The 11,496-nt window shown below is 63.6% G+C and overlaps 1 protein-coding gene across 2 annotated transcripts; it reads left to right on the top strand.

Moving 5' to 3' along the window:
* The first annotated feature begins 329 nt into the window (after nucleotides 1-329).
* Nucleotides 330-8,646, top strand: ABHD17A (abhydrolase domain containing 17A, depalmitoylase). Of its 2 annotated transcripts, none has more exons than XM_039248099.1 (5): nucleotides 330-471; nucleotides 3,783-4,319; nucleotides 5,445-5,639; nucleotides 7,893-8,072; nucleotides 8,168-8,646. In XM_039248099.1, the coding sequence occupies exons 2-5, from the start codon at nucleotides 3,988-3,990 to the stop codon at nucleotides 8,391-8,393; spliced, it is 933 nt and encodes a 310-aa protein (XP_039104030.1). In that variant the 5' UTR covers nucleotides 330-471; nucleotides 3,783-3,987; the 3' UTR covers nucleotides 8,394-8,646. The 2 variants fall into 2 exon arrangements, with proteins under 2 accessions (XP_039104030.1, XP_039104031.1); XM_039248100.1 differs by lacking the exon at nucleotides 330-471 and adding an exon at nucleotides 503-908.
* Nucleotides 8,647-11,496: the final 2,850 nt, after the last annotated feature.

Here is an 11,496-nt window from a genome sequence, read left to right as displayed (position 1 = left end):
TGACCCGGGAATGAGTGAAAGAACGAATGAATGGCTGTGTCTCTGCGGAAAACCAGGTCTGCAAGCCTTAGCCCCGCCCCGCGCACCCTGCCAGGCCCGCCCACAGGAGCCGAACCCGCCCACCCCGCGATGCCCCGCCCCACCGGAGAACCGGGCCCGCCCTCAAGCCCGGCTCCGCCAACCAGAGCCTGGCCACGCCCACCCCACGCTCGCCCCGCCCCAAGCCCGCCCCCCGGTCCTCGGACGCACGCAGCGCCAGCGCCTGTCCGCAGCCGCTCGGCCCCCGCGCGTGCCTCGCGTCACTTCCGGGGCGGTGGCGGGATCGAGGCTCGTTTCCGTCCGTGGGGGAGCGGCGACGGCGGCAGCGGCGCGGGAGGCCGGGCCCGGGCGCGGAGGGACCGACGGACGCACGGGCGGGCGGCCGGGAGCCATGGAGTGCGGCCCCGGGGCCGGGGGGCGCGGGCCGCGGCGGTGAGTGCCGAGCAGGGGCGGGCGCGGCGGCGCGGGGAGACCTCGGTGCCACCCGCGGCCGTTTGGGGAGCTGGGCCTGCCCGCGAGGCCGGGACAGCCAGGTGGGACGCCCCCGAAACCTCTCACTCCTGGGGAGGCCGTGGTCCCGGCTGTAGGACCTGCCGACCAGGGGCCGGGGGACCGCGGGGCCGGCGTTGCGGCCCCGGTAGAGCCCTCTCCCGGTCCTTGGAGGTCTCGGATGTGGGGTGAGCGCCCACCCCCCGGTGACGCGGCCCCCGCCTCCGGGCGATCGCCGTCCGAGTCGCGGACTTTACCCAGGCTCCCGCCCCAGCCCGACACCCGCGCCTGCCGCATCACTTAGCGGAACTCCGCTTCCTAAACGTCTCCCGACGCCTCCATTCCTTCGCCGGCGTCCTCCGGGCGCCTGGGACACCAGGGTAGGCTTCCCTGTTTGATCTCCAGGTTGCAGCCAGGGGACATACCGCAGCCCCTAACCCGTGGTGTCCGTCCATGCTCGGCCCAAGGCTCCTCCAGGACTCCCCGTTTCCTCCAGGATGAAGTCCAAACTCTGCAGCAGGGCTCACAGGCGCGGCCTGACCCAGCCCTGGCTCCCTCTGGGACCCCTCCCTCGCCTCCTTCCAGCGTCCGCCCGACAGAGAGATCTGCAGTTCCTGGAACTCGCTGTCAACCTCTGGGGTTTCGCGGTGCCCTGTTCCCTGTCCCCCAGCCACTTTCTGTGCACCTCTCAGACTGCACCTTGCTCCAGGCTGCTTTCCCACCGCTGCTGGCCGGGTGAGGTGCTGCCAGGCCGTGCGTATTTAGGTCATCCTTGAGTATCGTGGTTCTTGGTTTCCTCATTGGTGCTGGGAACGCCAGCAGCCCTTACGGGGCCTGGCGGCAGAGTGCCCAGTCCGCGCTCGGGGACAGAATTGCCCGCTCTCAGGCACGCTCAGGGACACTCATAAATGACGCACGGGAGGCCCAGGCGTTCCTGGCCTAAGAGTGTCCACCTTCCCTGTTAGAGCCAGCAGACTGTAGCTTGTCTTCTCTCTCTACGTGTTGTTACTCGCTCACTCAGTCAGGGTTCCCTAGATAAGAACACTTAGCTGTCCTGCCCTCACGGAGTTTCTCTTTGATTGCTGGTGGGGGGCCGGGGGGGGTGTCAGACGGGTAAATGCGAGCTGTGGCAGTTGCTGTGGACACAGACTGGAGCCAGGAGAGCGCGCGGCCGCATCTTCCCCTCGTTTGGAAGGCCTCTCCAGGGGCGCTGGAAGCTTGATCTGAAGTGGGGGCAGGACCGGGAGCAAAGGGGAGGGGGTCCCTGACTGGGCAGTGGTCTGGGGGAGCCAGAGGGTAGCGAGACGGCGGAGGTGGGCCTGGCAGGCCACGGCAAGGCTTCAGTTTCTAGCTTGGAAATAGCAGGAGGCCAGAAGGCATCCAGAAAAAAGGTGTGCTTCCTTAGGTTTGTGCCTGGAGAGAGATTTCGTGGCCGCTGGGGGAGAGCGCGGCCGGGCAGTGAACAGGACCGCAGCCGGCCAGGCGGGAGGTGATGGATGCGTGGGACCCTGGTGTCGTTTGGACGGAGACCCATCAGGCCCCGGCAGGGGGGCAGTTAAGGATGGCATTCTGTGTCTCTGGCTGGGGCAGTGGTGTGCCCCTTCACTTCCTGGGGTGCTCCTGCCTGCCCACAGGCTCTCAGCCAGGCCTTCGTCTCAGAAGCCATCTGCACTGTGCTGCCCCCAACTCGAGACCCGTTCAGCTTCCCAGCACCAGGGCGGTGTCGTGCTTTGGGCCTGGATCTTTGAGAATAGGTTGAAGCAGCCTGGGGTGGGTTGACTGGTAGATACTTGGGGTAACTCGCTTTTGGGTGAAGGGGGAGGACATCCTGTCCCTGCAGAGCGTCCATCAGCATCCCTGGCCCCCAACCACTCAGGGTTGGGAACTCCCTTCCCCACTTGTCACAACTCCCAATGGCCCCCTGAGTTGGCAGGCATCCTGGGGGGCAAACTCCTGCGCAGGAAACAAGTACAATAGACTCTTTCCTCTGAAAGACGCTTGCACGTAAAGTGTCCCTCTCACCCGTGAGTTTAGGGACCCTGGAAGCCGCCTGGTGTCCCCACCCGCGCCTTCACAGCTCCTTCCCACTGCCTGCTGTGTGCCAGACTCTGGGCTGTGGCTCTCTCCTGACCTTGGCACCAGGTGTGTCTCTGGGCCTCAGGCTGCTCTGGTCTACTCTCAATCTGTGTGTCCCCGGCCCAGTGGTTTCCAAATGTTATGGCCCCAAAAGTGCATGTGCCAAGGTGTTGGGCTAACAGTGACTTGTGAGCATTCCGGTCTAAGGAAAAGCCTTTTAAGTGGTTAGACTTTTTTCAAGGCTTTGTATTTCTTTTCTCTCCGTTGGCAGCTCCCTGAGGGAGTGTTGGAGATTACCTGTAGTTTGAGCCCCAGGCCCTGTGCACCACCTCGATCTCTCTAAGTTCCTGTGGGAGGCGACTGGTGCCTTCCCTCCTAGGTGAGGAAACTGAGGCCCAGGGAAGGAAGGAGCCTTGCCCAAGGTCACAGAGCCCTGGCTGGGCTGGAGAACGAAGCCCTTCAGGCTCGGGCGCTGCCCCCCCCTCCCCCGCAGCCTGGCCCCAAGCACAGGGCCGAGCCATTGTCCCAGCTCAGGAGGCCTTCCCAGCCTCTAGATGTATCCTGCTTTTGTTACCAGAGCCTTTGTTTGTTGTATTTCCTCTGCCTGGGCTCCGTGTCCTGCCCCTCCTCCAGGCTGGGCCCCTGTGAGCCGGGCCGGGTCCCTCCAGTGGGCAGCCTGTCCTTGCCTTGGCTGGGATGTGTCACCCAGGGGTGGCAGATGAATCCTTGAGGCGTGGCATGGAGATGGGCTGGGGGGAGAGTCTGGGCCAGCTGTGTGAACAGAGGCGTCGGGAGAGTGCCAGGGTCTCTGGGCCCAGAGCTGGGGCCGCGTAGGGAGAGCCGGCGTGAGCCAGGGGTCTGGTTGCCTGGTACAGCCCGCTGGCCGAGGCTGGGCTGGCGGGGGGGTGGTCCTTACATGGCAAGAGTTGGTGGCTGCGTGCCGAGAAAGGGTGCAGCAGGTGGTCCGGTCGGCTTTGGGTCGCACAAAGGGCACATGGGAAGTACCTGGATGTTGAGCTGGGCCCATGGGTCCAGGGGCGGAGGGTGGACCAGCCTGGGTGGGAGAGGGTGGACTGGGCCGCGGGGAAGGCCAGGAGGCTTGGTGCAGACGAGATTGGGTCACTGCCTCCCAGCAGAGCCCCAAGGGAACCCCACCTCTCGCTTCCCCCTCCCCCCAGGGTTTCCCTCTGCAGGACGTGGAGAAGCAAGGCTGCAAGGCTCCCCAGGGCTCAGCTTGGACCACGATGGGGCTGGGCTGCGGCCTCCTAAGGGGGCTCTCGTCTGGGGCGGCGGCTGGGGGCTGCCCTCCCCCCTGCCCGCGTCTCAGAGCACCCCCACCCCTCCCCTGGCAAGCGAGGCCCGCCCGGGGGCCCGGCGCCCGCCATGAACGGCCTGTCGGTGAGCGAGCTGTGCTGCCTTTTCTGCTGCCCGCCCTGCCCCGGCCGCATCGCCGCCAAGCTCGCCTTCCTGCCGCCGGAGCCCACCTACTCGCTGGTGCCCGAGCCCGAGCCGGGGCCTGGTGGGGCCGGGGCCGCCCCCTCAGGGCCCCTGCGGGGCTCGGCCAGCAGCCCGGGCCGCTGGAAGCTGCAGCTGACGGAGCGCGCTGATTTCCAGTACAGCCAACGCGAGCTGGACACCATCGAGGTCTTCCTGACCAAGAGCAGCCGCGGCAACCGCATCGCCTGCATGTATGTGCGCTGCGTGCCCAGCGCCAGGTGAGTCTCCTGGCCCGACCGGCCCGACCACGGCCAGAGGGGCGGGAGGGGCAGACCGCACCGGAGGTGGTCCTCTCGGCAATAGGGGCCCTGGGGATTCTTGTGGCCAAAGGGGCGGCGGATGGGCTCCACGAAGAGCAGGCTGCGCAGGACCGCCTGGGCCTTCCTGCCGGGCGCCCTGCCCTGTGCAGCCTGTCGCGAGGAGGGCCCTGGGGCTCAGGGCCGGTCTGGGTGGCCCTGTCTCACCTGCCTGAGGAGCCGCCCGCTTCAGGGTCTCTGTGCTCACCTGCCCAGGGAAGGGCTTCTGGGTGCTCAGTGAGGCCTTGGCATCCGCCTCGGGGCCAGGGCACTTGAGACCTGGGAGGTGGCTCAGGCCAAGTCCGCCTCCTCGTTAACACTGACCTTGAGGCCTAGAAGCCTCTCTTCCTGGAGTACAGTAGCGGGAAAGAGGTGGGGCCTCCAAGCGTCTCTGCCTTTAGACAGACGGGGTCTGGGTTCAGATCCCGGTTCAAAGGGCAAGCCTTTACCTTTTACCTGGGCTGGGGCCCAGGGCGGAGGGAGAAGACAGGGAGTGCCCGGGCCAGGATCCAGCCTGTCGGGGCGATGTAGGCCAGGCCCGGATGGCCAGCAGCAGTGCAGGGCGGGAGTGAGTTTTGGAGTCGTGCTTTGTAGGAGGGGGAAGAGATGCTGGGGACGGGGATTGGGCTGGTTCATTCGTGGGGGCAAGGGTGGGGGCCAACTGTCTAGGAGCAGCGGCTGTTTCATTCTCCAGAAGGTTCCAGGCAGTGGGCACATGTGCGTGCCATCCTTGGGTTGTCAGAGTCCCTCTAAAAGAAACGATTCCAGAAGGGAGAGCTCTTTCCCGCAGGGATGCGTGCGGTGGTCACTGGGACTCGCTGCGCTGCGGGCCCCCCTGTGCTGAGACCCTGACCAGTGGTCCCCTTTCACAGAGGGGGTGCTGAGGGCCCCGCTGGCTGTCCCCTGCCCCTGCCCAAGCGCACACAGCCAGAGGAGCCAGGCCACTTTGCAGCGGCAGCCACCTCTCTCCTGCACTAGCACCCTTGTCCATGGCGTGGCTGGGGAGCCTCCCTCACCCTCTGACCTGCCCTCCGCCCCTCCCCCCAGGTACACGGTTCTCTTCTCGCACGGCAATGCGGTGGACCTGGGCCAGATGAGCAGTTTCTACATCGGCCTGGGCACGCGCATCAGCTGCAACATCTTCTCCTACGACTACTCGGGCTACGGCGTGAGTTCGGGGAAGCCCTCGGAGAAGAACCTCTACGCCGACATCGACGCCGCCTGGCAGGCGCTGCGCACCAGGTGAGCTGTGTGTGGGGCAGCGGTTGAGCACCCAGGGACTCAGGCCCGCCTCCTGGGGGAAGTCTTGTGGGTGGCCCTCGGGGGGAGGGGAGCCATCAGCAGGCAGCAGAGTGAGGTCTGGCCTGTGTCCCCTTGGTGTGGTGACAGGCGTGCTCATGTGCGGGGAGGTGGGGCAGGCTGTCTTCAGGTCTCCCCTCCCCTCCTGGGAGCCGCTTGTCCCGAAGGGGCATAGATGGACTGTTCCTAGGGCAGTGGGGGCTCCGCCTGGAGGGGGTGGATGGAGGACCTGGGCCCGGGAGGTGGGCTGTGAGCGCTGTAAGGAAAGACTCAGAGACCTGGGCCTAGTGAGTACTTGAGGTGCAGGAAGGAGTGGGGCTGCTCTGTCATGGTCCTCGGGGGCTGACCCATGAGGCATGCGTAGCCATTGACTGTGGTCTCCTCCTGGGGGCAGGGCTCCTCTGGGCCTGGAGGGTTCTGAAGGGTTCCAGAAGGATCTGTCAGGCAGCTCGATGTTCAGCACAGCCTTGGGGGCCAGTGGGAGGCTAGCAAGCAGAGGCACACACCTGTGTGCTTGGCTCAGGGTTTACTAAGGCCTTGGCCAAGCCCCTGTCCCCGGACACCCCCCCCCCATCCTGCTTATTTAGATCCCGGACAGCCCCCTTCTCTCTCACTGAAGCATACTTGCTTGGTCTCTGCGCCCAGAGAGTGCTTTGGAAGGAGGCCACCCTGACTCTGACCCTCCTGGACACGGTGCCTTGTCCACTGGCTTCTTGGGGGTGCTCCATCTCAGTCCTGCCTGCTCGACCTTCCCCGCCTCCCCACTTCCTGCAGGGACCAAAGTCAGCTGGGCTTGGGGAGGTGGGGACCCTGGTTGCCCAAGCGATGCACCAGGCAGTCCCTGCTGTGGGCCCCAGGGGTGGGGTCCCCTGGCACCACCCTGGCACTGGGGACCCAGCCTGGGCTGTGTGGTGCAGGTACGTGCTGCCCTCGGCTTCCTCAGTCCCTTGTGCTGCTCCCGTTGGCCGGTGGTGGCCGGCAGAATCACACCGCGTTGCGGGGTGAGGGGTCTGCGCTTTGTCCATCTAGCCCATCTGTCCTGCGGCCAGCACTGTCCCCCAAAGACCTGACCCCGCAGGGGCAGAGTCCGTAGGCAGGCAGGAGGCTTGGACCCACCTGATGACAGGGATCGGGGAGGCTGGGGAAGATTCGCTGCTCCGTCTGCCTCTTGTTTGTGTGTGAGTGTTAGGGCTGGACTGACCAGTGCTCAGCACAGCGGTGGCTTCGTGTCCTGGGAGCAGGCTGAGGAGGGGCTGCCCGGGCGGCAGGCAGGAGGCCAGGTGGTGTCCCTGAAGCCGGGGCCAGGCGTTGTTAACCTGGAGTGTGCAGGTGGCCCCTGGGTGCACGGGGAGGTGGAGGCTTGCTGCCGGGTGGGTTGCACAGGTGAGACGCAGCGGGGTGTCCCCTTGGTATATCAGGGTCCAGGTCTGTGGGCAGAGAATCATGGAGGCCTCCTATGTGGGGAGCGTGGCTCGTGGGTCCCCAGACAGATGGGAATGGGCATTTGGAGGCTGTGGAGCTGGCTTGAGGCTGGATCAGCTGTCCTGGGGGTAGAGGGTGAGGCTCAGGGAGGCATTGGGGGTGGTGGCAGGGTGGGGGAGGGGCTGGGGCCTGGACATGGGGGTTGGTGCTGCGGAGGCTCAGGACCAGGTTGTGCCTTAGAGAAGGTGCCCAGGGAAGGAGGTGGTGCGCAGCAGCCTCTGTTCCTGCCCCGCCTGCACTGTGATAGGGTGGACATGCCCAACGCCAGGGGGCTGCAAAACAGCTAATAAATCAGGGGACGCGACTGCCCTGATTTCTCATGGCTGAGGGGATGGGTGAGGGATGCCCCGGGGAAGACTGGTCCCCTGTGGGGAACTGGGTGTGTCCCTGGGCAATTTTGTGTGTGGGAGGTTGTGGGGAGGAGAGCAGAAGAGGCCTCAGGGCCTGCCCTGCCCCCAGGAGCCCAAGCGGGGCCTTGGGGCTCTCACCAGGCGCACTGGGCATGCGTGATCCTAATTGGTACTGTTGGTGAAGCAGGGTGAGGGCCAGCTGTCACACCTACCCAAGGCCCTGCCTCCCTGCAGAGCAGATTTGTTCCCTAACGGGGACAGGGGTGGGGCCCAGCCCTACTGCCTGCAGGCTGTGAGGGAAGATGGGGTGGGTACTGCCCCAGGAACTTGTCAGCAGCCATGGCTGACACTGCCCCACTGCCAGGTACGGCATCAGCCCCGACAGCATCGTCCTGTATGGGCAGAGCATCGGCACGGTGCCCACCGTGGACCTGGCCTCTCGCTACGAGTGCGCCGCCGTGGTGCTGCACTCTCCGCTCACCTCAGGCATGCGCGTTGCCTTCCCTGACACCAAGAAGACCTACTGCTTCGATGCATTCCCCAAGTGAGAGGGGTAGACGGTGGGGAGGAGGGAACGGGAGGGGGGGGCTTTGCCGGGGGTGGGCGCTGCTCCCAGACTTGACGTGCCCTGCCCTACAGCATCGAGAAGGTGTCCAAGATCACGTCACCGGTGCTCATTATCCACGGCACGGAGGACGAAGTGATCGACTTCTCCCATGGGCTGGCACTCTATGAGCGCTGCCCCAAGGCCGTGGAGCCACTGTGGGTGGAGGGCGCTGGGCACAACGACATCGAGCTCTACAGCCAGTACTTGGAGCGCCTGCGCCGCTTCATCTCCCAGGAGCTGCCCAGCCAGCGCGCCTAGCCAGGCCCTGAGCTGCGCCGGGACTTCAGCAATAAGGCAGCGCCTGGACCTTGCCCCTGCCCCAGCCCGGGGGCTGCATGTGAACCCCCCCCCCGGGCACCCCGACCTCCGAGGCAGCTGGAGGGTTAGGGGCCAGGACGTGCCCCAGCCTAGGGGCTGTGGACGATGTACAGGCACGGAGCTACGCTCTCCTTTCCTTTTGGAAGCAAAAAGAAGGAAAAACATGAAAACAAATTAAAGATTTAAAATTTTAGGATTCCTCTCCCTTTCGTGGCTCGCGCGTACTCTCCTAGGGCTCGGTGAATTGGAAGAGGGAGCTGAGTTCGCCCCTAAACTTCCAGGACCTTTCCGCACGAATGCGGAAGTCAAGCCACTGCCGCTGTGGAAGAGGGGGTGGGCTTTGAGTCCCAGCCGAGGCACCCCTTGAGGATACTGGTTGCTGGAGTGGTGATGGAGGGATAGGGCAGCATTTGAACTCGGGGCCCTCGCCTGCCTTCTCCACCCCAGGAGGGTGACGGCCCCCCAATGTACCAGGACCGCCCTGGGGGCGGCAACAGTGAGTCTGAGGTCAGCCTGCTCTGGGGCCCGGGTAAGGTCTCCTTCCGTTCCCCTGTGGTAGAAGAGCATGCTGAGGTCTGGGAGACAGGGTGCGACCGCAGGGCTGCCCTGCCTGTCCCGCCTATTCTAGGCGTCCCTATACCTCCGCCCCACGCACCCCTGCCCCCGCACAGAGAGCCAAGAGCGCCCACCCTGGAAGGCCCAGGAGCTCCCCAGGAAATGGGGCTGCTTCTGTCATCCTGGGGTGCCGTTAAAGGCAGGGCTGAGCCAGGAAGGGCCTCCCTGGATCTCAGCTAGAGCCCCGCTCATCACCGGCTCCCGGAGTGCCTTCTGCCACCGTAGAGCGAGAAGGCCCTCGGAGGCGAGTGGCCTGTCCTTCCTGGCGGCTCAGCGTGGTTGCGGCACCAGGCGGTGGCGGGGCCGGGACCCAGAGCTGCTTCCGCCTTGCGCTAGTCCGGGTCTTCGTGGGTTCCGCGGCCTCTTTAAGAGGGGGAGGGGCTTCGGCCCGGGGGCGGGGACGACGCCGAAGGGGCGTGGCCGGGGCGGAAACGGAAGCGGCGGGGTTCGCGCGCGCTGGGCGGCGGCGGCGGCCGGACGCGGGAGGGGCTCGCGGCGTCGGTGGTAAGTGGCGGCGGCTGGGACCCCGACAGCTCGCCCGGCTCGTGCGTCCCCCCGTGCGCCTCGCCCTCCCCACGCGCAAGGCGGGCGTGTCCGGGGCGGGCGGAACGGACGCCGAGCGGGGCCGCGCCGGAGGGGCTCGGGCCCCGGCGCTCGGCTCGCAGGCTGCCCCTGTGGCAGGGTGACCGGCCGCCGACGGCGCGACCCCCCCACGGCCGCTCTCGCGGCCGGTGCAGCCCGGGCCCGGCCCTCGCGGGGGACCCTGGTGTCACTTGTCATAAGACGGGACGCTTACGGGCAAACCCGGACGTGACACGTGTGCTCGCTGCAGTAGCGTGTCTGGGCCTCGCTCTCGTCCGCCCTTCGCTCCACGGGGCCGTTGCACGGGCGCGCCCGCTGCGTCCCGGCCTCGTGCGGACGACCCCGGGACGACCCCCGCGCGGCCGACGTCTCTACAGCATTCCTTCCCCAACGTGCATCCGCCCCTCCCGCCCCCACCCTGAGGGGCCGCTCCCGTCCCAGAGCGTGTTGACTTTGGACAGCATCAGAGTGCAGGCTGCCTGAGAGCCAGAGAGCCTCAGATGCAGCAAGTTCAAAGCAACTTGCTTAGAATTGGAACAAAAATGTTTTCAGATACACAGTAAAAAAACTTGGGAGTTCGGAAGGCTGTTGGGTGAAAACTCGGCATCCTCCCACCCCTGACCTCCAAGACCTGCTCCCCTTTCCTGGGGCACTTTCTTATGTGTCAGCAGAGAAAGTCTATGTTTGTCATCTAATGTGTTCATACAGAACTCTGCTCGCTGTACGTGGGACCCTTTTACTCGGCACAGCTCGGATGCTCCGTGTTCTGACACAGATCTAGGTCATTTGTTCTAATTGCTGCAGCATATTGTGTTAGTACTATAATCGGGTAGAAATTTAGGCTCTTTCTGATCTTTTTGTAACAAGCGATGCCAGATTGATTGATTATCCTTGTACAAAAGGCTTTGTACCCAAGCAGGAGTATTTCTGTAAGCTGAATCCTGTAGTGCAGGGGAGCCAGGCTTTTCCTAGGTCTCTAAATGCCAGTGTGATCTCTCAACAGGTCATGCCAGATTGCCTCCCACCAAAGAAGGAGGGGCCTAGTGTCCTCCATCGCTGATGCTTGATTTTGCAGATCTGGTAGGCGTAAAATAGTATTTCATCGTAGCTTTATTTGGGCTTCCTAGACGTATAATCAAACATCTCAATGGTTTGGTCAGATTTATTTTTACATTGATACACTGATTATTTCTACCACTAGTAATAGTCACTTCAAAACTGGAAAGTCTATGCTTATAAACATGTGTATGTTTATTTTAAATTTCTTTAGTGTTTACTTGAGAGAGAGAGGCATAGAGAGTTGAGGGGCATAGGCAGAAAGAGACACAATCTGAAACAGGCTCCAGGCTCCAAGCTGTTAGCACAGATCCCGACGTGGGGCTTGAACTCACAAATTGTGAGATCATGACTTGAGCCGAAGGTGGACGCTTAACCGACTGACCCACTCAGGCGCCCCAACGTGTATATATTTAAAAGCCATGTGTTATTTCATATTCTTCAACCATTTTTCCACTGGGTTGTTGGTGTTGTTTTCTAGGAACAGTTTACATATGAAGGAAATTAGCCCATTTCCTGTTAAAAATTTTTCACCCCAGGGGCGCCTGGGTGGCTCAGTAGGTTAAGTGTCTGACTTCGGCTCAGGCCATGATCTCACGGTTTATGGGTTCGAGCCCCACGTCGAGCTCTGTGCTGACAGCTCAGAGCCTGGAGCCTGTTTCAGATTGTGTGTCTCCCTCTTGCTCTGACCCTCCCCTGCTCACACTGTCTCTCTCTCTCTCTCCCTCTCAGAAGTAAAAAACATTAAAAAATTTTTTCACCCCAATCTGTCATTCGTTTTTGACTCAGA

Source organism: Hyaena hyaena, unplaced genomic scaffold (genome assembly GCF_003009895.1).
Source record: "Hyaena hyaena isolate Hyena2069 unplaced genomic scaffold, ASM300989v1 scaffold_302, whole genome shotgun sequence".
Lineage (NCBI taxonomy): Eukaryota > Metazoa > Chordata > Mammalia > Carnivora > Hyaenidae > Hyaena > Hyaena hyaena.
The sequence above is the reverse complement of the archived record's forward strand: the minus strand, read 5'-3'. Positions and strand labels throughout refer to the sequence as shown.